General features: G+C 39.6%; 1 protein-coding gene across 1 annotated transcript; it reads left to right on the forward strand.

The window, feature by feature from the left end:
- Positions 1–8,137: 8,137 nt before the first annotated feature.
- On the forward strand, positions 8,138–19,470 carry LOC139329917 (regulator of G-protein signaling 5-like). The gene is made up of 5 exons (XM_070960559.1): positions 8,138–8,275; positions 9,075–9,188; positions 10,715–10,776; positions 14,448–14,614; positions 16,058–19,470. Exons 1-5 carry the CDS (start codon positions 8,232–8,234, stop codon positions 16,220–16,222), a joined length of 552 nt encoding a protein of 183 aa, XP_070816660.1. The 5' UTR covers positions 8,138–8,231; the 3' UTR covers positions 16,223–19,470.
- Positions 19,471–24,171: the final 4,701 nt, after the last annotated feature.

Here is a 24,171-nt window from a genome sequence, read left to right on the forward strand (position 1 = left end):
GTTTCATCGCAGTAATATTCAATATAATAGTATCCATTGGAGGGCTGGAGATTGTCTAAGCATGCAGGTGAGATGCAGGGTTCTCCTGTATCCAGCTGTGATAGCACTGATTGACTGTAAAAACACAGTTATTTGTAATGTTGAGGTGTTGGTGCTTCTACCTGAGGAACCAGAATATGCTTCCGTCAGAACAGGATGGTTGAATGAGCATGAGTGAATTCTTCTCATGTCGATCTTCGGGTTTCTCCTCTTGCATGCCTGCTAGGTCAGAAACTCCAAGTACCCATTACCCATTTACTGCTTGTCCTATTTTTCAGAGTGGCCTTTAACAGAACAGAATAATTGAACCAGAAGAAGCAACAGGAGAAGAGCAGGGAACAGAAAATGCACCACTTAACTTAAACTATGTTCTCTATGTCCTGGTCTGACTGTTGATACAGTCTTAATGGCAAAAAAGCTGAATCTGAATCACATATAGCCCTTAAAGAGAGATGTGACATACTAAAACACAGTAGAGGCTGCCAGGGTTTATGATGGCTTGTTTTCTGATCATAATTCAAATCATAAAATGCAAAACAAAAAGAAATGTTCAAGCCCCTTTTGAGCATTTCTTACTTTGGCTGATCTGATCTGCATTCAGCAAAGGAAATGACAACAATAAAGCCCTATTCTGCATTTACCTCAGAGCCCCTGCTGCTGACCTGCTGACATCACCATGAGACTCTTTTTCCTCCAATTCACAAACACATGCGCGCGCACACGCACACACACACACACACACACACACACACACACACACATTGTCAAATGTCGGTAGAACTGTCTGCAATCTCAATAATCTGAGCCAAGACGCCATAACGACATTCAGCGATTAGTTTTGGGTTTGGCACTGGCTGTCCAGTCTTCCTGTTTGGCCCAAAAAAAAAAAAAAAAAACATCTGGCAACTATGAACCCTTATTTACTTCCATGGAATACAGCAATTATGGCAAATATCATGATCAGGTGATAAAATATAATGACAGCATAATGTCTACATAATCGTTGTGATGCAAATAATGTGAAAATTGAGTGATGAGTGCCCACTCCTCTGAGTTCAAACAGCTAATTGTTGTCTTTAGTAAGTCATGCCAGTGAACTAGTACAATACAATAACCTTCATGATGAGATCTAACAACCAGAGTTCCAAATACTTCTATTCAGTCAACTCCAGCTGCACAACATCTGTTATGGCTTTCAATATGAAAGCAGTTTTTGTGAGCCTTTGTGTTAATCGAGAAAAGCTTTTGTATATAAACTGTCATCAAGTCCCATAATTACAGTGTTCGGGTTCAGTGGCTGTGAAAGCAAGAGCTCAAAAACTAGCAAATAAGCTCAGTGCAGCTTCTAAAAATACTGCATGATTGAGACTCACTGCCTATCACCTATTTGTCAGGTTAATTGCAATCAACTACCTTTTCATACCTTTATTGTGCCATTTGGTGACCATAACGTTTGAAAAACAGTCTTTTATGATGGTGCCTGAGCTTTCAGATGACAATTACGTCTTTAAATTGAGTGTAGAGCTTCTGTCAGCGTGATAAACAAAGCATCTGGATGCCAACTGGTGCCAGTTTATTTGAACAGTGGGAGAGCCTGTGCTGTTGAGCTGAGAACACATCCAAGGACTGTCCCTTCCTGACCTTTGGCTTCCAGGAAATTCTGTAATGAAAGCAACGAACCCGTGCAGGCAATACTGAAGCTGTACCACCATGGAAGAATAAAAATACAGTATTGTAAAACAGGGACATTGGACTAGTAAGTTTTTATATAGGGTAAATAGATTCTTCCAGATCATCCAGTTTGCTTCCATAATTTAATAATTGCGAGAGTTATTCTTCTTTTTCATTCCTTTTTTTTTTTTTTTTTTTTCAAGTTTATAATTCAAGCTTTGTGGTTGAAATAAATAAAAAAAAAAAAAACACGCCAAAGAGAGCAAACACCGCTGTGTCAGGTTTGGTTATTGGTTCTGGAACAAAAACACTGACACCAATACAGCCAATTTGAGTTCATTTCAGTAAGTGCTGCACTGATGTAACTGACAAGCCCCTATTGTCTGGCTGCAACAAGGGCGTTAATAATATGGTGCCCAAACCTGTGTTTTCTGAATACATTGCTGTATCAACAAATGGATCCCTTTTGACAGCTACCAGCTGCCAATGATGGCCCAAAGTATGCCTCAGGCTTATTTGAGGAGCTCATGTCTCCTTTTTCAGTGGTCTGAATGTTCTGTGGAAAAGGACTGTTTATTTATTTGTTAGTCATGTTAAACTGTGTGAAATCAGAATTTTCCAGGGCAGTTCTGCCTCATATACAGTATCTGGATGTTCATCTCACTGTTTACTTTCAATGTTCTGTACTCGTTTTGCACACTGTGTGTAAATCAATTACCCAAGTGACAGAAAGTCCGCTCGTCTCTCTGTAAGTTCTGTATTAAAAAGTTATATGGTAACACCGTGTTAAATGGATAATTATGGAAGCCCATGGGGTGCGATATTGATATGATAAAGTAAACTTGCAAATGAAAATGTAATTCCACACCAGCATTACATTTGCAATAATGGAAAAGTGCACCAGTCTATTGCATTTGCATTTGCATGTGAACATTGCTCTTTTGGTGACACTGTGAAAATGAAAATGAAAGCAGCATTTGACATTTCATTTTCAAACCCTTCACCAGCTCTAAAGTGGGCAGCATTGAAATGCAGTACGGGAAACAACACTCACAGTCTATTGCATTTAAACTTACAAGTTACCATGCTCTGAAAATAAAAATGCTATCGGTCAGTCCTATGATCAAGGCAGGCCTTCAGTTAGGATGTTCGTTTCTTAGTGCATAGTAGTCCACTGACTTCCCACCAGCTTGTTGCCATAGCATATACCATCAATAATGGCATATTTTTCAGCATGCCTGTGAGATTTACCACAGATGAAAGTCAACGATGCACTTCCACCTGCACCACCAGCAAATGGGTGAAAGGTTTCAAGTTGTACATGTCAAGTTACATCCAAAATTATGATGGTGAGTAGCCCATGGTGTAGTCAATTAGTCTGTAGCCCAGCTTGATGTCTGTAAACTTACTGTTTTTCTTCAAAGAGTTTGGCTGGATTGAAAGACAGATGACAGACGGTATGTGCAGTTTCACCAAGCCAGCTTTGTATTTTTTTCAGTATCTGCTGGATCGCTGTTGTGCACCCAGCTGTGTTGTTCTCCTGCTCCAGTCAGCACATTACTCCCAGCTCAAAATCCCAGCTGTTCCCGCAGTAAACAGCTGTATAGAGGGCAGGCAGCAGTGTCACTAACCAAGAACTGGCAAGTTTAAGAATAATGTAATTGTGATTCGAAAGTACACACACTGTACAGTACACACTGTTTTCATCATTTCTATATTTTTCACAGGGTGTAAAACCAGGCCTTTGTAGATCTTGATTTGTTCCTCATTCTGAGCCCTCATTTCAGCCACGGCCTCAGTCACTTTATATTCATACTCCTCCTTCTGTCCAGAATCTGCCCTAATCTACCACCATGTGGCTACAGACTTCGACCATCTGTATACATGTTTGACCATGGTGGTCATCAGGAGCTGAACTGCAAGTCTTTTGAGGTCATCTGGCTCACAAAGAAAGGGTGCAACTAGGGGGTGGATTGGCATCGACTAAGGAGACTTTGACTTACCTCCTCACACTTTGGGGAAATAACTGCGTCATGCTGAACAGAGCTCTGTGAACTGACTGGCTGACAGGACTTTCTCAGAGATCAATCAGACAGCAGCAAAGAAAAGGGGACTTAAAAACGAAGCAGATGCCATTCAGACAAGCCAGATCAACAGGATCAGCTACTGGCTTGGCTCATCTGCAGATGGGGTTGTCTTCGGCCCATCAGAGAGTCCTCAGTGTGGCCTTGTTGAAATCAAATGTCCTGACAGGAAGAGTTACGTTGGCTGTCCACATCTTACAATGCAAAATGGCAAACTGGATTAGATCACTGTTGAGTGTTTCAGTCTTTAATCAAGACCACGATCTTTCTCTAACCTTAACCAAGTGCCTAAACAGAACTATAAAGAAGTTTAATCATGTTTTAGTCGCTACTAGCATAAATTGTATTGTGAGCGGGCGGATGTCGTAAGAAAAAAAATGAAATACATCCTACAGATACTTTAAGCATCTGTCTCCTTGGACAATACATTCACTAAAATCACTTCCTCGTTTTGTTAATAACAATCATAATTTGGACAACATTGCAGATCAAAATCTATCAAAATCTTTTTGCTGTTGCAAATTAGTGATATATGAATGAAGGATGCCCAATCCTTTAAATCTGTTGCTTAACTTTTTGTTTTTATTTGTATCATAAAAACATCTTACTGTAGGAACTGATAGGAAATGTAATAAAGACATTGCTTTTGTAAACTTTTTTAAAACTTTGCACTGTATGACACCAGGAGCTTGTGTCACAAAGCATGTTTGACTTGCTCTCTTTAGATTATTCAAACAAACACACAATGACAATCAACATCACAAAGTCAAAATCAACGTATCAAATGTAAAGTCTGGACTCCTGTCGGGAAAACAGGTTGTTGCACTTGCTTTCTATGACAATATTCATTTAATTGTAGCTGCTAACTTTGAACCTTTCACCTCCCTGCAGCAGGTCAGTGCACAGCGAATGAACTCAGTTGCCTATGTGCAGTGGCAGTTTAGGCTTCAGGTTTGTAATTCTGCCAAATGACCCGTCTCTGGTCATATACCAGACTCTTGTGACTTGTGTGCAAAAAAGTATTAAGTGAGTTGGCCCAGACAGATTCATGCAATACATACACAAAAGATTAATGGGCTTGAGCTTAATAAAATGGATGTAAGAGCTCATACCAGATGGATTTTAACATTAAATACCTCAGAATTACTTTCCAATAACTTCTGCTACTGATCAGACTTTTGATCACCATGGAAACTGGGAAAAATAACCATATCTCACTTTTTCTTTGTTATGACTGTTAATGACTGTTATCCAACCAGTGTCACTTCAAGCAGTGGGCTGAACATAAAAACTGAGCAGTCCTAATGAAAAATTAGAAATAATGCTTTGCTTTTTTTTTACTTTACTAAGTGCCACATAACATGAGTCAGCAAAACATTAAGCCCAAGGCTTGAGTAAAACTAAACCTGCCTCCACACTAATGAAGCAGTTTTTGTAATAATGGAATTCACATTGTGAATGCATGTTTCAAAGTGAGCTCTCTGCCTAAATGGCCAATCATCCAGCTCAGTGAGCAAGTTATTTCTGTTATTTTCTAAACTTCAAGTTTCTAAGCAGCTTTCTTTATAATAGTTATATCACACCATGTGCTTGTCCTCTCCGTGCAGCCCCTCCTTAAAATCAATGCATCTTCCAACTTGTACCTAAGTTCACGTTTTAATTATTTTAATTCAGCAAATTTCCTATCTTAATTGCAAAGATTTAGGGTTCTATATCAGCTAATTACAGATTATAGTTTTCTTTGTTAGTATATCTCATCATTGTTGTTTTTCCTTTGCTTTTCTATTTGATTTGATGTCATTGTAAATGACGATTGATGATCAATGACCTCTTGAGTATAAATAAAGGTTGAATGAATGACTAAATGAATGAATGTTCCATTGAATTTCTTACAGAGTTAAACACACATAAGATATGTGTGTTTAACGGTTAAAGGTTCATTACTGTTAAGACTAAATATTTGAAAATATCTAAATATCTGAAATATCTAAACTAAATATTTTCTAAATTAAAAGACAGATTTGACAAGCTTGAGGGCATGTGACGTTATTGACATCATCAGAATGTGATTCTTTGGATCTTCAACAAATCATTTAATATAAGGCTTAATAATGACAGCTGTCATCCTGAAAAGCCACTTTCTAGACAAATAGATGGATTTATTTGACTGCAATAAAGAGTGCATGCCAGATTGTATTCCTCCACTTCTTCCAAACATAATATAGTAAAAACATCAAGGTTAGATTTGTTAGTGTAGATTTGCTTCAGATTTGCTCACATTCAAACAACTTATCATATCTTCTAAAATTCTCAATGAGACACTGTTCTCAACAGCAGCAGCAGTTGTATGTTCAACTCTTAAAACAACCTGTGTTTACATTTTACTCAACCAGATAATAATTGTGCTGTCTTGAAGGTGGATGTAGCATGACGGTGCTGCAAAACCTCTTAGAGGTCAGACGAATGGCTGAATTGGGGGACCCCATGTCTTAGGAGGTCAAGGTGCTGACCATGAACCACAATGTCCCTGGTTGAAGTATGGCTGAAGAGCTGTGCTACTCATCTTTCTCCCCTTCCTTTCCTGTCATCTCTCTCATTTCAGAATCTCTAAGAAAGGTCGACAAATTCCCCAGAAAAGCAGTTTTGGTTGCTGTCTCACAGTTTGAACAGTTCCACTCTTCAGTTTCCAACATTCCTGCTGTCAAAAGACCTGCAATAAAGTCACCTGAGGCAAAGTGCAAACTACAGTTGTTTGAGTTGTCCCATGAAGCCAACAGTGAATAAGTAATAAATTATCTGACAATGAATGAAAGGACAGCATTGTAGGTGGGGGATAAGTGGTATTTTAGACTTCGGGATGGTTTTTCTCTTTTTTCGTACATGACCTCCTTCACTCCTCTATCAAACCATCCGTCCTCCTTGTCCGAAATATGTAAATTGTTGTCCTCCAAATAGTGTCCCTCATCTTTCAGGTTAGGTAAATTCCTGATTCTTGACCTGATGAAGGGCTGCACGGTGGCGCAGCAGGTAGTGCGCGTGCCTCACAGCAAGAAGGTTGCCGGTTCGATCCCCGGGTCAGGTGGGGCCTTTCTGTGTGAAGTTTGCATGTTCTTCCCATGCATGCGTGGGTTCTCTCCGGGTACTCCGGGTACTCCGGCTTCCTCCCACAAAAAACATGCTCATTAGGTTAACTGATGACTCTAAATTGTCCGTAGGTGTGAATGTGAGTGTGTTTGTCCTCACATGTGGCCCTGCAATCGGCTGGCGACTGGTTCAGGGTGTACCCCGCCTCTCGCCCATTGTAGCTGGGATAGGCTCCAGCCCCCCGCAACCCCGAAAGGGATAGGCGGTATAGATAATGGATGGATGACCTGATGAATCGGTCCTCCTGTGCTGAGCCAACCATTAGTGTTGGCACACAAGTTCCTCACTTGTGTGGTCTTTCCAATGTAATACTTTCTGTCTTAGTATGTTGCTGGGTTTGAAGAACACTGGACAAACAACAAAGAGAACCAACTCTGTAGGTAAAAGAGCTTGGTCTGTACCAGCTCCATATGGAAAGTGTCCTGAGACAACTTCTGTTGTGATTTGGCGCTATACAAATAAAATTGAATTGAATTGAATTGGAACTCATTCTTTGTTGAAAATCCTCCTGCGTTTCTCAGATACTCAAGACAGGTATGATCTCAGGTGACATCAACAATTCGAGCGACTGGCTTTACAACTGCCAGGAGCACCGACAAACAAGGTGGCATCAACGGCCTTGTTCAGGACCCCACAGGGGTTGAATACCTGAGACTCACGACCAGTCAGTTAGAACTGAAGAAACCTCTTGGATGAGAGGGGAAATGTTTTCAAGCATCTGCAACCATGTCCAGTTGGACTTGATTCAACCCTCCATAACCAAGTAACTACACAGGCATGAACCTCATCACTTTTTTTGGTACTGGCCAAAACCTAGCAGTGAATATCAAAAACTGTCACATATCTAAAGCCTGGAACAAATGTGAGGTCACATTTATGATCTTATTGCTTTGTTGCTGACTTAAATTTAAGTCTAAGACTGTTTAATTTAGTCTTCTTGTTGAGCTGCTTGTGTTTAGACAAAACTAGGTTTAATGTACTCAGTCATATTTAGAAAGTGCACTTAAATGAAATAAGTGAATATGATCCTAATTTGCATCCTGCACACTGGTGCTGGAAAGCGATCAGCCATTAACATCTGAAAACCCGCCCTTCCTCAGCCACGATGCCCATGCAGAACACATTCCAGTCTGATTGGCTTAGCTGTTGGCCCAAAGCCCAAAGGACATCTGTATAAAACTCCCCATGTGCTGAAAGCCAGAGTCAGAAAGCAAACGGGACTCTGAGACTCACAGTGGGCTAACAGGAAGACTGAATTCACTCTTGAAGTACTGCAACTGAAAGCGCTGGAAAATGTGTAAAGGATTAGCTGCTTTACCCCAAACCTGCCTTGAAAGGTGAGACCTGCATCATCTTTTTCCTTCCATGTCTTTAAAGTGTGTTTCTCTATGTGATTTAGATCCAAAAAAAAAAGCTTCACCACACTTCAGATCTCTTAAGAGTGGCACTGATTATACTGTGTCAGTCAAAAGATTAACAGATCATAAACTGTAAATCCATATGTTGCCATTACTCTCGGACCAGGAGTTTCCATCTGAAAGACCTAAAAGTTCATCATGTGAACTTTTTACCTTCTAAAATGTTTCCTGGAAATCCTTTTTGAACAGACCTTTTGACCCGAACAACAGTTTCATCTGTCTTCTTCCAGTTTTTAGGATAACTTAAGTGTCCTTTTGGTTTATGTAATAACTCGAGGCAAAGTCTACACCAACCAAACATTGTTGCATTGAATAAGACATTTTCATCATTTGGTTAATGTTGGTGTTAAGATGTGATGCTGCTCTCGATTCAAATACAAACAGTCAGTGTAATTTTTTATTTTCCACTTTATAACCTAATAAATTGTAAATGTTGGACTGAATATGGGAATTTTAAGATAAAGTCTAACTACTGCAGCCTAATAATAATGCTGTAATTCAGAGTGAAAGCAGTAAATGTCATTATAATATTTGGCACTGGTTTTGTTTTATGAGCTTTCTATTGCCTTTTCTGTAGCAAATTGAGTTTTAAACATAATTAATCAGCCATCTGACATATTTATAAATGTTGCCTTAGTGTCATGTATAAATACATATAAAGTTCAAACAAAGGCTTTGTCACACAGGCTGTCTTCCTCTACTGCTTTCTGTCACCCAGGGCTAAGGAGATCAAGTCGAAATTGGGAGTTTTACTGCAGAAGCCAGAAAATGCCATCGACCTCATCATCCCCTACCCCGAGAAGACCGAGAAGAAGCCAGAGAAGCTTCAGAAGTGAGTCTCTGTGTCGTCTCAGGGAGATGAATGTCTTTGGAGGTGGAGAATGTTTGTGTTAAGCAGATAAATGATGGGAAAGCGGCAGAGCAGAGCCCTGAGCAGGCACAAGATGTGGAGATCAAAGGGCATAAATGCTCTCCAGACTCTGACTGGGCTCAGTTGAACTGTTAGATGGTATAAAGCTTTAGATACTTCAATTTTATGAGGCATTACCCTGAAAAGACTGGGCGAGAGACTAATTAAGAGGAAGTTGTTGAACTTCACTGTTCCTTTATTTATTCTTGTTATATCATACGCTTAGATAGCAATCTTGTAAAGGCAGGAAAAGCGGTTTTGTCCTGCTTTCTATTTTCCTTTCAGCATAATGGAGTTTGCCTCGTCAAAGTTTGACATTTAATGGAAACTTAAAGAAAGCCCTTGAGTCGGTTCACTTCCAAAACAATCCACGGTGTAGTTTAAGAGAAGTCATGAGGCTTTAGCTGAGGCTTGACTTTGCTTCGCAGTATTCTTGCAATGTGCTCCCTTTAGAGTCATTATGGTTCAATATTGAGAGTGTACATCACTCTTTTTAACTCTCCTGCCACTGCAATTAATATTGATCATTTGGACTAGCCTTCACATCTTAAATTTTCTCTTAGAATGATGACTTTGTGCAATAATTATCCATGAAGTTTGTTTGTTTGTTTGTTTTTCAATCTGCAGATTCATTCCACACTGTTAAGATGGAAATGTAGCCATGCAAAGCCAGTCCAGTCCTCATTTAACTTTTGCCTGAGTTCATATTAAAAATGCCTGCACAAGTCATTTTCATACTTGCTGCTTTAGGAACTTTCTCCTAAACATGAGAGGAGCGACTTGCAGAGGCATAACTCCTGTTATTGTTCAGAGTTTCAGCTCAGCGTCTATATGCTCCCCATGATTGGTCCAACACAGACATCAGATCCTGTCTATTCTCAGTGGATGTTTTCCAGACTTAATGTTGTTGCAGGAACTGAGATCAAAGAAAGCAGTCTGTTTTTTTCAGACTAGAATACATCAAATGTCTATTGGATTTTTTATAGCTTGTTTGAAGCTTTTCAGCAACAGTGACATACTACTCTGCAGAGTTTATATAGAGGATATAATGATTACTGACGGTAATCTGTCATCTAATGAGAAAGACTTGCTCATGGTTGAAATGAAAAAGATTGTTTAGCATTTTTGGAGAGCATATGTCAGTGTCTGACAATATGAAAGGGGTTTCGCGGAGGCTTCTTGTTGTCAAATCACAAATACTTAAATCATCATTATTTAAAATTTGAGTGTATTTTCAGTGCAGTTGAAAAGAGCAGCTGTCTTACTTAATTAGCTACAAACTCTGCAACAGATTAAACAGATTAAACTCGCCAGCCTAAATGCACAATCCACGCAACATGACACTTAAGCACACTATAACGAAAGGTGGAGTAAAAGTCTGTTTGCTTGCATTTGTTGGGATATTTAACTCAGTTTTGCTGAAGCTTCCTGACTAATTTTGTGTGCAGGCCTGCTCCCGAGGAGGCTGCTCAGTGGCGTGAGGGTCTGGACAGAGTCCTGAACAACAGCTGTAGGTCGACCCACTCTTATTCTCTCTTTTTCTCACTCTCTCTCTCACACACAACACATATTTGTGTTAGTTACTGTCCGTGGCATAGCATTAACTTACATTCGTTCCCTGGATGCTTACCCTAACTTAAATGATAACTTACCTGCCTAGTCTGACCCAAAAAAAAACAAGTCTTCGGCCAAACACTTAGTGATATACCTTATGGGGTAACAACATTTTCTTCCCATATGACTTGTGATCAGATTTTTTGCTCTCAAAACATAATGATCAGTACAGGGTAATTATTTTATTAGAATCTCTGTCATAGACTTAATGAACTGTGAGTTAGTTGTTGTAGAGTTGTAGTGCTTCAGATTAAATGTGTTTTGTCCATAGAGCGACATGAATTCTAACACCTTGTGTCTATAAAACAATATTATAGAACTTTCTTAAGATATTATCATTTTTAATCTTACATTGTATATTCCTCAGCAAATACATCACAGTACTCCGAAAAACCGTTTTAATCCACCCCTCAGTTTTAAAAAAGCAATAACATGGCTTTAAATGTGTTCGCATGCAGTTTGCTGAAATGTCCATCTTTTCATCTTTTAATTATGTAACAATAATAATGTAATAATAATAATAACGGTTTGCACACAGCTGAAGGATGTCCCTCATTCTCCCCACAACAAGAAAAATCCTTTTTAAAATCTGTCGCTGGAACACATTTCACACATTCATCCTGTTACTTAAACTCTGCAGTGTCTCTCCTCCTCACAGCTAAACACTGGGAACTCCATTATTTCATTCTGTTCAGAGCTGTGCTCTTCATTATGTTGCACTTTGACATTACCAGGTTAACTAAGCATTCAGTTCACTTTTGATCGGGGTTTCATCGTCTTGAAAACTGATTGCATGGCAAAGAACCCCTCACAACATACAAACATATCTCCTTGAGTGGGTTTGGTGTAGGTATCACAGTTTAGCAACACTTCAGTTGCATTTCTCTGTTTTTTCAGTCAATACTCCATTTGGATTAAGACCATTGTAGATAACTGCAATATGAATTTTGCATCTGTCTTAATCTGATATATGGTATATATGAAGATCACCTTTCTCCAAGTGCTTGTGAAAAACTGTTACATAATCATAATTTGTAGGAGGTAAGATTATATTATGCTGTAGGTGTAGACTGAGAAAAATGTAAACATTGCTCACAGGGAGGATAACACATTTGGAACCACCATACATACCAGAAACCAACCTCTGGCTCCACTGTTTACTTGACAAAGTGCACAAAAAGCCTGAGAGCCAGCAAGACTGATGATTAACTCTAATGGCTAATGGTATTTAGCAGTACGTGCAAACTCTCCTGCTAATAAGTCACTTAAGTTGCGTCTGTGCATGAGGACAGATCCACGTACAGATGTTAGTGACCAGCTGATGTGAACCGAGAAACACTTCCCCTGCAGGGCTCCGTAGGTGGCAAAAGACCCCTCTAAGTAGCTCTTTCAGCACAGTCGAGAGGCAGGAAGATAAATGTTTCTCCTCTGTTTGCATGCCTGCATGAATGTGTGTATGCATCTGTGTGTCCATGGAGGTTACGAGTGTTATGGAAACATCTCCAGGAAGAAGTCTAAATCATTGCACCAGCATTGATTTATTGTATGGTTGCTGCAAACTGCTGTGCCATGATTATTTACATGAGATTTTACATTAACATTATTCTTTATGGCTTCTCCGCTGTTAAATCCCATGGGATTCTCAGTGAATTATCACCTCTCAGATGTAAGACTACCCCCCTCCTTCACCGAGTTAAAAATTGCAGAATACATCATGCATTATGCAACAAGAAATAAATAATGCACTATTACTCACATAACAAGATTGCACTTGTCGAAAAATTAATTTCATTTTCAATTATTGGAGTGTTTCAGTGTTGAAAGATTACACAGTTTTTTCTACTTATGAGTGTCAGCAAAGTTAATTAAAACTTACTGAAACTAAGTTAATTGTACAAGAAAAGAGATGTACCCGAAATGATTAAAAAAAATCATAAATTCATGAAAAACAAACAAACACGAGGCTCCATTTTCTGCTTATTGCTGCAGCTCTGAAAAACAAAGAGCTTGTCATCATTGCCTGTACGTGTGTGCTTCTCTTTGTGTGTCCTTGTACTAAAGGTCCTTCCAAAAAAAGAAAAAAAGCTGCAGCTTGATTGAGACACAGTGCTATTTTGAACCAAGCTCAGCGTCTAGATTGCAGATAAAAGGCCGAGGCCACAACAGACTGCTTATCATGTACAGCACATGCCGGCTCAGACAATGGGAGCTTTTTCAGGCCTCGTTAAATTACAATGCTTTTCATTTAAACCAGTACTTGCTTTATCCAGCCTTACTTTGGATCTTTATTTTGTGATTTCATATTTGTACAAATTAAAAATATGCTTGCACCTTTTGACTGTTTGAAAAAAGGTCGCTGTCGGTTTTTCTACGTTGAAGTTTAATTATTTTGACTCCATGTATTTTTATATCTATAATTACTTTAGTTTTAAGGCCTGTGGACGTGTTCGCTCCCTTTTATGTTGCATGAGATAGTCACCTTTTTCTGATCTCTGTCTATGTAGAAAGTTTTGGGAGAACTACCAAAAAATGCAACAAAATAGACAATACAAATGATTTTATCTCATGACACTTTCTTTAATAAAAATCCCAAACCTTTGGAGAATACGTCATCCCTATAATGTTAATTGTGCTTTCCTTTCGTTTTCCATTACCTCACTTTTGAAAATCTATCTGTTACAATAATGGCTTTTGGGACCAAGGCGTTCTATAAATGTTCCATAATGACTTTATTCAAACATGACAGGACTGTAATGGAAAGAGCCACAATGCTCATGTGATATTTGGCATCTGCTATGCGACAGGCACCAGCGTCACTTCTGGAAAACAGGTGTGACATGGAAAATAATGATGCTAAGGAAGAAGAGTGCGCTCCATCACTGATGGATTTTACAACTTGTTTTGTCATTGAGGTCTTCTGACAAGCTGATCCTCTAATAAAGTTTCATAACAATTTCCTGATTTATTGCATAGAGGATACAGTTGTGGTGCCTGTTTTAAACACTCCAGCAGTGTCCAGGCAGAGATAAATATAACAAAACATCAGGTTGTGAATCACATTTAATTCCTTTTTGCTCTTGTGCTCGATGTAAAAGCATTTTGCTAAACAACCATTGCAGCCGGTGTGGATGAAAGCTGTTAATCTAGGGAGGGAGGCAGATGGTCTGATAATTACTGTGGTTTTCTGAGGGTCATTTTCCTTTTTATCTCCCACCATGGGCGGAAAAAATGAACGAAAACACATTTTTGTGGACCGATCTTTCTGGATTTATGGACTATACCATAAAATAAAATGGCAAATTTATTACAGGGAAGAAAAGGATCCACATATATTGTGTATATTTAACTTTGTGCAACTGAGGCTTATGTGTGAAATTGAAGTGCTACAGGAATGTTTGAGTTTTAGTTTGACTGTCATTGTGACTTTAATGGAAAAATGACTCATAGGCTCAGTTCTCAGTGCATTGACTAAAATGCATGCATGAAAAGAGGCTTCAATAAGCATTTGTTGCTCTCTCTCTCTCTCTCTCTCTCTCTCTCTCTCCCCACCCCTCCTCTCTCCATCAGATGGTCTGGCTGCTTTCCGTAGCTTCCTGCAGTCTGAGTTCAGTGACGAGAATATCGAGTTCTGGATGTCCTGCGAGGATTTCAAGAAGACCAAGAACCCTGTGAAGATGGCTGCCAAGGCCAAGAAGATTTATGAAGACTTCATCCAATCTGAGGGACCCAGAGAGGTCAGGGACTCCTGTGACTCCCCACTTTGTATGAGCTCAACTCCACATGGAATAGAATAGAATTATCAAGTAAATCACATGTAGTGGGCTTTACGTGATGGTACGAACATTTCACTCATGAGTTCTCCATTTATGTGAAATGAATGTCTGGTTCATCCATTAGCTGGCACACTGACTTAAAAGATAATATAGTGCGTAGACATATTCAGACCACTCATTTTTAAAACCAAAGTTCTGCACTGCCACAATTAACCCCAGTTACAAAGTAGTTTAATGTATGCAGAGGCAGAGCTTTCTAAATGTCCACAGTTCTGATGCTGAAGCCACATTTCTTGGAGGACGCCTTCAGCATGTTGGCAATGCATGAAAGCAGAGATTTTGTGAACAGTGAAAGATGAGTAATATAAACAGAATTTTACATAATGTTTCACTCCTGAACAGCTGACAGTGTGTTTAAAACAAAAGACAACAAATAGTTGCAGACAAAGGTGCTAATTTGCATACCTTTGTATGATTGACAGGTTTTATCTAATCAGTGAATGAATGTGTATCCTGGGGTCAGCCCCATCTGAGGGTCAGAAGATAAGTCTGAGAGGTCATGAGATGATTAGTTGGAGAGAAAAAATGATGGGCCTCAAATGGTTATTCCAATTAAACCATATGAGACGTTTAGCTGCAAGCAACTCATCAACATCTGAGACACTGACAATGGGCCCCGAGTCGGCATTGTTCATTTTTTGTTTTGTTTTGTTTTGTTTTGGAAGTGGTCCCAAACCAAAAAAGACTGGGACCACTATTGTAAAGAAGAAATACAGGCAGGCTTGAGTATAAACAGATGAAGTCACAGCTAGAGAATGTACCGAGACTCTGCACGGCAGTGAACAGCACGAGAGCGCACACAGGTAATGAACACACACATCCTGAGCACGTGTACTGAAGTAATTCCATCTGGAGTTCAGGAAATAACATCTTTCACTAGATTTCAAGTACTGAATTACATGAACACTGTCATACATGCCCCAAAATACTGCTCTTCCATTTAAGTAATTATTTATCCTCTTTATAGGCCAAAATTTATTACTGCTCAGCAATCACAATCAGTGTCTGAGTGGCTTCAAGCGGTTGTAAACATCAGGTCCCTGGTTCGCCTTTTCTCTGGAATAATCCTCTCGCACGCAGGACTTGATGTAGTTTATGTTTATATTTCGGTTGGAATAAACAGAACAACTGGCTGGTTAAAATAAGTGGTGGATGAGTAAATAGCAGAATAGCATCTTCCCTTAAATGGCATCGTGATGATGTGGCATCACCATCCTCCTCTTCCTCTGTCTTCCTGGGTCCTCTCCTGTAGGCATCACGTTTCTGCGTACACCTATAACATCATTTTTCATATTTATTAACACTTGTTTTTCCATCATCTGTTCTGTCATACTCCCACCACAGGTGAACATTGACCACTTCACCAAGGATGTGACCCTGAGGAACCTGGTGGATCTCTCCCCTGCGACCTTTGACCTGGCCCAGAAGAGGATCTTTGCCTTGATGGAGAAAGACTCCTTTGGTCGTTTCCTCCGGGCTGAGCAGTACCAGGAGCTCCTGGTCAACTAAGCCTGAGCGGGAGATTGAGGAGCTGGGGTGGGGGGGCGGGGAGGTTTCAAACAGCAGTTAGTTAACATGAAAATAATAGGAAACTACTTTTTTAATTAAATATTTCTAAATAAACTACCATTGTGTAAGACAGCTCGAGAACCGAAGACTTTTATTTTACAAAAAATCCAAAACATGAAGGGTGAGAAAATTAGATTTCCAAATTATACTTTAAATGTAACTGAAGGGAAAGACTGCCTTTTGAAAAAGCCTTACCTCCCCACCCAACACACACACACACACACACACACACACACACACACACAAATTCCTGAACTTCTATATTAATGAAGACCTTCCATTGACAGCAATCATTCCTTATCCAAGAGAAGTGATGGTCTTCCCAGAATGACCTCACTTGTCAAAAATGGCCTAATTCACACAAATGTAGAAGTAAAGGAACACATATATACACGCACATAAATGTACACACATGTCCACATCAAAACCAACCCAGTCTCACGCCAAAGTGTGCAGTAGACCCACCGTTCCACTTGAGGAGAGTGTGTCAGTGTCATGTTTTGCCTCGCATAGGTGCGAAAAGTACATGCGTGTATGAAGGTGCAGTACAAAGGACAAAGATAGTATAGACAAACATAGTCCACCTCAGGGTGGAGGTCAGTGGTGGAACACACACGACCCTCACACAGGAGACCAGGGTCAAGTCAAACCATGATCTTTTCCTTTACCTAAACTTAACCAAGTAGTTTCAGTGCCTAAAACTGACAAAACTGCAAGCATTGCCTGACATGATTCTCAGTAAGCATTATTTTGAAAGTCTAACGTTGTTGTTGCATATTCATTACTGCTGCTTGACCACAGAATGAGAATGTGTCCTTTTCATGCCTTGACAGTAAAATGTGACACTGTACTGCATTACACTTCTTGGCGTGATACCAGGTTGTCCAAACAAACGCAAACGTGTTTCTAAGATGAACATACCGCTCAGTCTTTTCAACAAGGCCGTGAAGTCAGTTCATCAGCTTTTGGACGCATGCAAAGCGTTCTCATGGAATGATCCCTTGAAAACATTATCTGACTTACACGTGTGCCTCAAAGTCAAGGTGTCAGCTTGACCCCACTGACTCCCTTGTATTCTGTAGCAAACTCCAAGGACTTTATAGTCTTACTTTGGCCCACTCCGTATTGTCCTCACTATCAACAAACAATATCTGATCTAAAAAATCTACAAATGATCCCAAGTAGATCAGTTTTAATGGAGGGACGTTTCTCGCCATATTGGTGCCCTCGGCCAGTAATACACTAGCACCTCTGAGGGGATCTTCATTCTAATATTTTCAAAAATCTATATTCATAATAAACTTTACTCACCTTTTGACCTGTGTCATGTCGTCAACACCCTTTGCTACCGCCTAGTTGGCCATGCCTTAATGTGAAGCTGATGTAGGTGATGGATTCTTTTCAATAGAAGGCAAACATTTTCTAAGGGTCATGTTATGATGCAATCAAAATGAAACAAATTAAAATATGAAATAAATGTAAAGTGTTCTGTAGTTTTGCCAACCTTATAGCTTGACCCCAAATACACTGACCTTAAATGTACAGAAATGTTAGAGCCTAGTTTCGGCCCTCATTCCCTTACCGCAGACATAAAAGTCTCACTGAGAGACACTGGAATTGATATAACCAAAAACTTTTTCTGTTTATGAGAGAAAACCACTGGGAAAACTCTAAATAGACTGACAGATTTAAATCAATGGATTCATTGAATCATTTCCAGCAAGGATCCAATATTTTGACATTTTAATAAAATATCTGTTACAGAGTGGACCCTCCTCCATTATCAATGCATGACTAATCATTATTGCATAACAGTCTTTTTGTCTCCTCCACTCTCTCACACTCACATAGACAGTAAGTTTGGATGTTCACCAAACCCTTTTGGTTGCACTGCGTCCTGTGAGAGCCATCCTTGAGAACAGTGCTGGCTGGTTGGCTCAGTGGTCGAGCTCCTTGGCTACCACTAAACTGCAAGTTGCTAAGATGGGAAAATCAAGTAGGAGGGAATGTCAGAAAAAGAAGCGAACATAGCCGTGATTTTAACAGAGAAAGGTCTGTTTCCCATGTGATAATACCAAAGTTGTATGTATGCATGCTGAGTCACCAAGAAGACACTAACACACCAGTGAAGAACATGGGAGACTGAACTTGCATGGTTGCAGCACTAGAGAATGCCAACACTGATTTTTTTAGCGTCATTTTGTTATTGTCTTTTTAATTAAAAGTCACAGATCACATCATATTTAAAGTCTAAAATCAAACTTTAAGTTTAAAGTCACTGACGGAAATTGAAGGAAATATCGGCATTGCAATCTCACACGTACAATCAAAATAGTCACAGCTGGTAAATCTAACATTATCTATACTTTTCACTTTCTTTACATACTCCAGGTTAACACTCCACACTTTCTGCCACAGGTTATCATTCACTACCACGCACTGTAACAAAACACTAAGCTGAGACATAGACGGATGTGATGGTGGATTTGGTGTCAGTGTGCAATGTTGAAGTGTCTAAAATATACACTTTTAGTTGAATGCAGTTATCAGAAAGTGTGATTATATTTACTCTTTAATGCTTTTTTATATTAAACAAAAGCATATATGTCTTAACCAACACAAGATATATTGTTATCTAGTTTTTCAGCACTTTTTAAGTCCTTATTGTTCCCTAAAATCCAATTATTCCACAGTCATCTGAAAAACTTCAAATGCTATTGATCAGGAATGACATATATTTTGACTTCTTCACTGAATTATTGAATGTGTAACTTAAGGGCATTGGAACAACCCACAAATCTAAAAATCGAAGTGACTTATTTACATTTTATTGACAAGTGACACTGACAAGTGTTTATTATGGCACAGATTGGCCAGTCTGGTGTCATAAACTGAAGTGCTTATAAGTCAACACTTGTGTCACAGAAAAATCAATAAGGGCTTTAACAGTGCTAAGTATGCATTATTTGATGTAGCCTTGCATGTACGTTTTGGAGTCGACCACATAAAAATATATATGCATACAATTCCTGAAGATGTATTTATTTTACATGTAAATATCGATTATTTCCAAGCAATTGTGTCTAAGTTGTTCTTACGTACGACAATGGAACCCATGATTCTTTGAATGGAGAGCTGGCAAGGACTCTTCCCAGTCTTTTCACTGCTATAAACAAAGAAGCACCTGACTTCCAATTGTCACTTTGTTTTTCTTCATTAGATAACTATTCATAAAACTAGAGCGTACTCCAAAAAGAAATGCCAATGCAAATGGCACAAAATCCTCCAAATTTGTCATCTTAATAATGACATGTTAAAGAGGCCCTGTGGAGATTTCTTTTAAACAAACAAAAGTTCTGTTTGTTTTCAGTGTCACTCATTGCGTGTACCATTGAGCTGTCAGAAAGGTGGCGACTGCATGTCTTCAATCATAAAACGCTGTTAACGTAAGTTGTTTATTTAAGTATATTTTACAATCCTGCATTGTTTACAGGCTCGTTGACGTGTTAGTAGTCTTCATCCTCCCTGCCTTTGATGGAGCATTTATCTTCGTGTGTTACCACTACCTGTAGATCAATGTGTGACATCATCGTTAGGACTGTGTATCGCATCACCTGAGTGTGTGTGTGTGTGTGTGTGTGTGTGTGTGTGTGTGTGTGTGTGTGTGTGTGTGTGTGTGTGTGTGTGTGTGTGTGTGTGTGTGTGGACAAACATGGACCCACTCATAGAAATATAGCTCCATAGTGCCACTAGAAGTCTAAAAATCCACAGAAAACCTTTACATTTTTAGGTTACAATTTTATTAATGTGGCATTATCATTATTATTATTATTCTATTATTCCATATTGTCATCTGGTGGTGGTTCAAATGTGGTGTTAGCATGCTAAACTAAGTTGATGAACATATTGTTGATATTTCTACAGTCAACCTACTATTACTGTATGAGCATGTTAGCATGCTGATTAGCATTTAGCTCAAATCAATGCTGTATCTAAGTACAGCCTCACAGATCTGCTAGCATGGCTGTAGATGCTTAGTGTTGTTCAAAGTAAAAAATAAATGGACAACCTCTTTGTGATTTTCTCCCCAAAGTTGTTCCCAATTTGAATTTCCCAGTCCTTGACTTTACACTCCCTCTGTGACACATGGTGCCTTATCTTTACTGACATCAAACAGACACAGTCGAACAGGATTGGGTAAAAATCAGAGGGAAAATAGCTTTAAGACTACAGAAGACGTGTTTGGTAAATCTGCTCCCTCTTGACATAATTCCTCCTCGGAGTACATGAGTGGTTTTAAACAGAGGCAGCATGTAAAGAGATTGCCACTAAAACACGTGAGTGGAAGCAGATGCAGCTGAGGAGCTGGCTGCCAACTCAAACACTAACAGCAGCTTGCGTGGATGCATCCATTACCACCGCAGTTCCTAGAAATAGATGGAAAAGGTCACATGCCTCTGGTCCCCAAAGGAGATGAGTGACATTTCTGACAAATGCTTTGTTGAGTTTAACTCACTGCTTTTACATGTACAGCATACGGTCACATTTCCGGAGGCTTCTGATCATGTGTGAGCGTACATGACAAGTCAGAGCTCTAAAACTGACGTCATGCGTGACGTCAGTTTTAAATGTTTCATCTTTAAATGTTTCCCAGCACAGGTTCGTTCATGTTTTTTATGCTAACCCATATCTGTTCTTGAAACCGTTAACTGAAGAAATGGAGCTTTAGCAGATAAAAACAAAAAAATAGGTAACACTACTACTGATACTTGACCTTTCTTACTTGACCACATTTTCCTCCAAATGTGACAGAAGATGAAGAACATCACCCAGGAAAGCGTTTCATGATAACATTTTCATAGAAAGATTATTTTTCTTTTGCTTTGCCAGGAGTAATGATTGGCCCTCTAAGCACAAGCAGACCTGCAGACATTTTCAAATCTGCCTCTTGGAGCAAAAACAGTGATCGGACTCTGGATAAGAAACCACACTGTAAGTTCAATACGGTCATCTTTTTTTTGGGAATCAATTTTCAACCTATGGGAGAGACATCTACGCAGAAAGTTATACAGACATGTTGCCATCTATTCAGATTTGCACTCCAGAGGCTAGAATAGTCTGTGGATGGATCAATACCATAAAACTTTACAGCGCTGTTTATGTTTACTCAAGCATCATTAAAAGGGTGAGGGCGTGGGTGCTGCAGGATCGGTGAGCGCACAGAGCTGATTGCTCGCTTTCTCCTTACAGACGAAAACGCTTCCTCAAGTCGCTGTGTGGCGAAGAGTTCTCATGACTTCTGGGCTTTTTATACACATTTGTGAAAAAGAAAGCTCTGTTTTCATTTGTGAGAAAATAAAAGAACATTCTGCCATTTCCCCGGTGATATCCGTGGCTAGCAGCGAGATCCACCGCTGACAAAAAAGCTACTCCCACAGGGTTTCGTGGTCAAGGTCTGAGCGGTATGAGCTGTCAGCAGAACTGACAACACATGAACTGTTTGCTTTAGAGTGAAGGGAGCGTCACTGCTTCCAGAGCTGCCAATTCTTTCCACATCGGAATCAATCTGCCCTCCAGCGATGGTGTTTTTCTGACACGAGTGCATATTTTGTTTGGCACCCTGTTTTAAGTTGTGAGAATAATGTTGCTAGGTGACTGCCAATGAAAATGGATTTTAACTTGGTGCCTTCTTAAAAATGGAAAATTATTTTGTCTTTGACACAACTCACACTCCTCGAGTCTCCTCGATATGGTGGAGGGAGGACAGCTTGGCGTGAGGAAACGTGCATCAGTGCAGTTACACCTAGTCCTCTGAGAAGCACTGCACAACGTTAAAAGACAACAATGAGGTGCAAAAGCTTGCAATAAATTTGCAAGAAAAGCGGCGACTCAGAGAGGGGCGGCTTAAGCAGCTCCCCTCTGACCCAGTCGCAGAATCTGGCAGCTTCAACAACACCAGCTCGATGTGCAGCTGGTTTTGGTCGTATTCAGGTCAGCAGGCCTAGTACATGTCATGGGTAGGATTTTTTTTTAAGAATCTGCATTCCAAATAAACAGAAGCAAACTCAATTAAGATTGTATTAGTGAGGGAAGATTAATAATTACAGTAGAAATTAAAGCAAAATACAGCTGTTCATTTAATGTTAAGAGCAGAAAGTGTTCACAGCTGCATTATCAAATGTGGGGTCATTAAGATGTATCTGTGGGGAGGGAGACAGAAGGTGAGGGGGCTGAAACTCAGGTTACAACAAACCAAGCAGCACAACAGCAGAGAAGGAGTGCTAGTGGCCAGAAGACCACTTTACACGATTACAACAAGCTGAGTTTCCTACAGTGCAGTGAGAGCTGTGCACAGTCAGATGCACAGTCCACTGTATATTGCCATAAGTTATCACTGAAGAGGCTGGCAAATACAGCAGTCCACTCCAGCACTTCTTTAACTCTCCTTATACATAGATCATGGCAAATAATGGGAGAGATCCAAAGCATATGTTTTTATTAAAGAAATGAGATATGGAAATCAGTGAGGTCAGTGGTAGTGAATGGATGTTGATGAGCTTAAATGGAAAGAAACCAAGCGCAAAATATGGAGAGGGCGTCCTGAGGGGACTGCAGTGGCAGCTCTTGTGGTTGTCGAGGAGCATTGGGCCCAAGTTCACAGAACCATGCACCACTCAAATGTTCCTCAGATATTATTGATCAAGCACTAAGCATCATAGTCCTGAAATGTGAGCAGAGTGTCTTCTGCATTTTCCACAGCCACCACACTTGGAAGGGGAGGGTTAGGGAAGGGGTATTGAATTGGTTGCAATCTGCAACCTTATCACTAGATGCCACTAAATCCTACATGAGGAAGACCACCTGACATCCTCAACCTGTTGAATCTATGCAGCCATCTAGCCATCTTAACCAAACCCAGAAAAGATGGAGTGGAAGTGCCCTTCAACAGTGAGTGTGCACTGATGTTGATCTATGACCATCTATCACGATCTCAATAACACTGAAAGGAACCTCTTAACATATATTATCATGGTAGAGCATTTAAACCTGTATTATCTACTTTATAGCACAACGCAGGAAACAACACATAATAAATGCATCACACAGTTTTACCTGTGTATTTTTACACTTGTCCATTTCTATAGCTGTGATTCTGACTGCAGAGTGACTCTCTGTCATGAGAGGGAACATCTTTCATGCATTTTCCAGGTTGAGTCACCTCTCTCCTGCTCACCAGCTGCCCTCAGTCTGTCTCTGTGGCCTTTACACCTGCTCCTTATCAGCTAATCGTCCTGCTGATGCTGCTGCTGGTTCAGCTGCACCTCATCTTCTGATCAAGCCTCCTGTATATATAACACTCCCTCAAACAGCTTGAGGTACGTATGAGCTGACTTTGTTACCTGCATCCAGAAATACATAATCTTGTGATCACATGTTGAAAATGATGTGTAAAATTGAAAGCTGTTTACCCTTTTCTGCATTATGGAGAAGGCACTGGTCATTTCAACTGAACCTCCAATTATTATTTGAACAAATAGCATTTGCAGAGGTAGCACAGACTATGTCATTTGAGTTTCATGGATTGCCTTGGCCCCACTGCTCTTTGCTGCAATTAACAATTAACTTGGAAAGTCAGTGTATGACTAAACCAGCAAACATTATACAATTTAAAAAGACTTTCTAAAGTGTCAAACTTTATATTACTGTCATTTATTCGTGATGTTAATATAATTTTCTAATCAAATTGATATTTTTGATAGCTTGTGTCATGCAATTTTTGATATTTATTAATCTAACTGTTAATCTAATCAGTTCAGTTCTGAAAAATGGTTTATAAACTGCTTTGACATAAAATTAATAGCATTTGATACCCTGTGGTGCAGATGTCT

This window comes from Chaetodon trifascialis, chromosome 4 (assembly GCF_039877785.1).
Source record: "Chaetodon trifascialis isolate fChaTrf1 chromosome 4, fChaTrf1.hap1, whole genome shotgun sequence".
Classification (NCBI taxonomy): Eukaryota; Metazoa; Chordata; class Actinopteri; order Chaetodontiformes; family Chaetodontidae; genus Chaetodon; species Chaetodon trifascialis.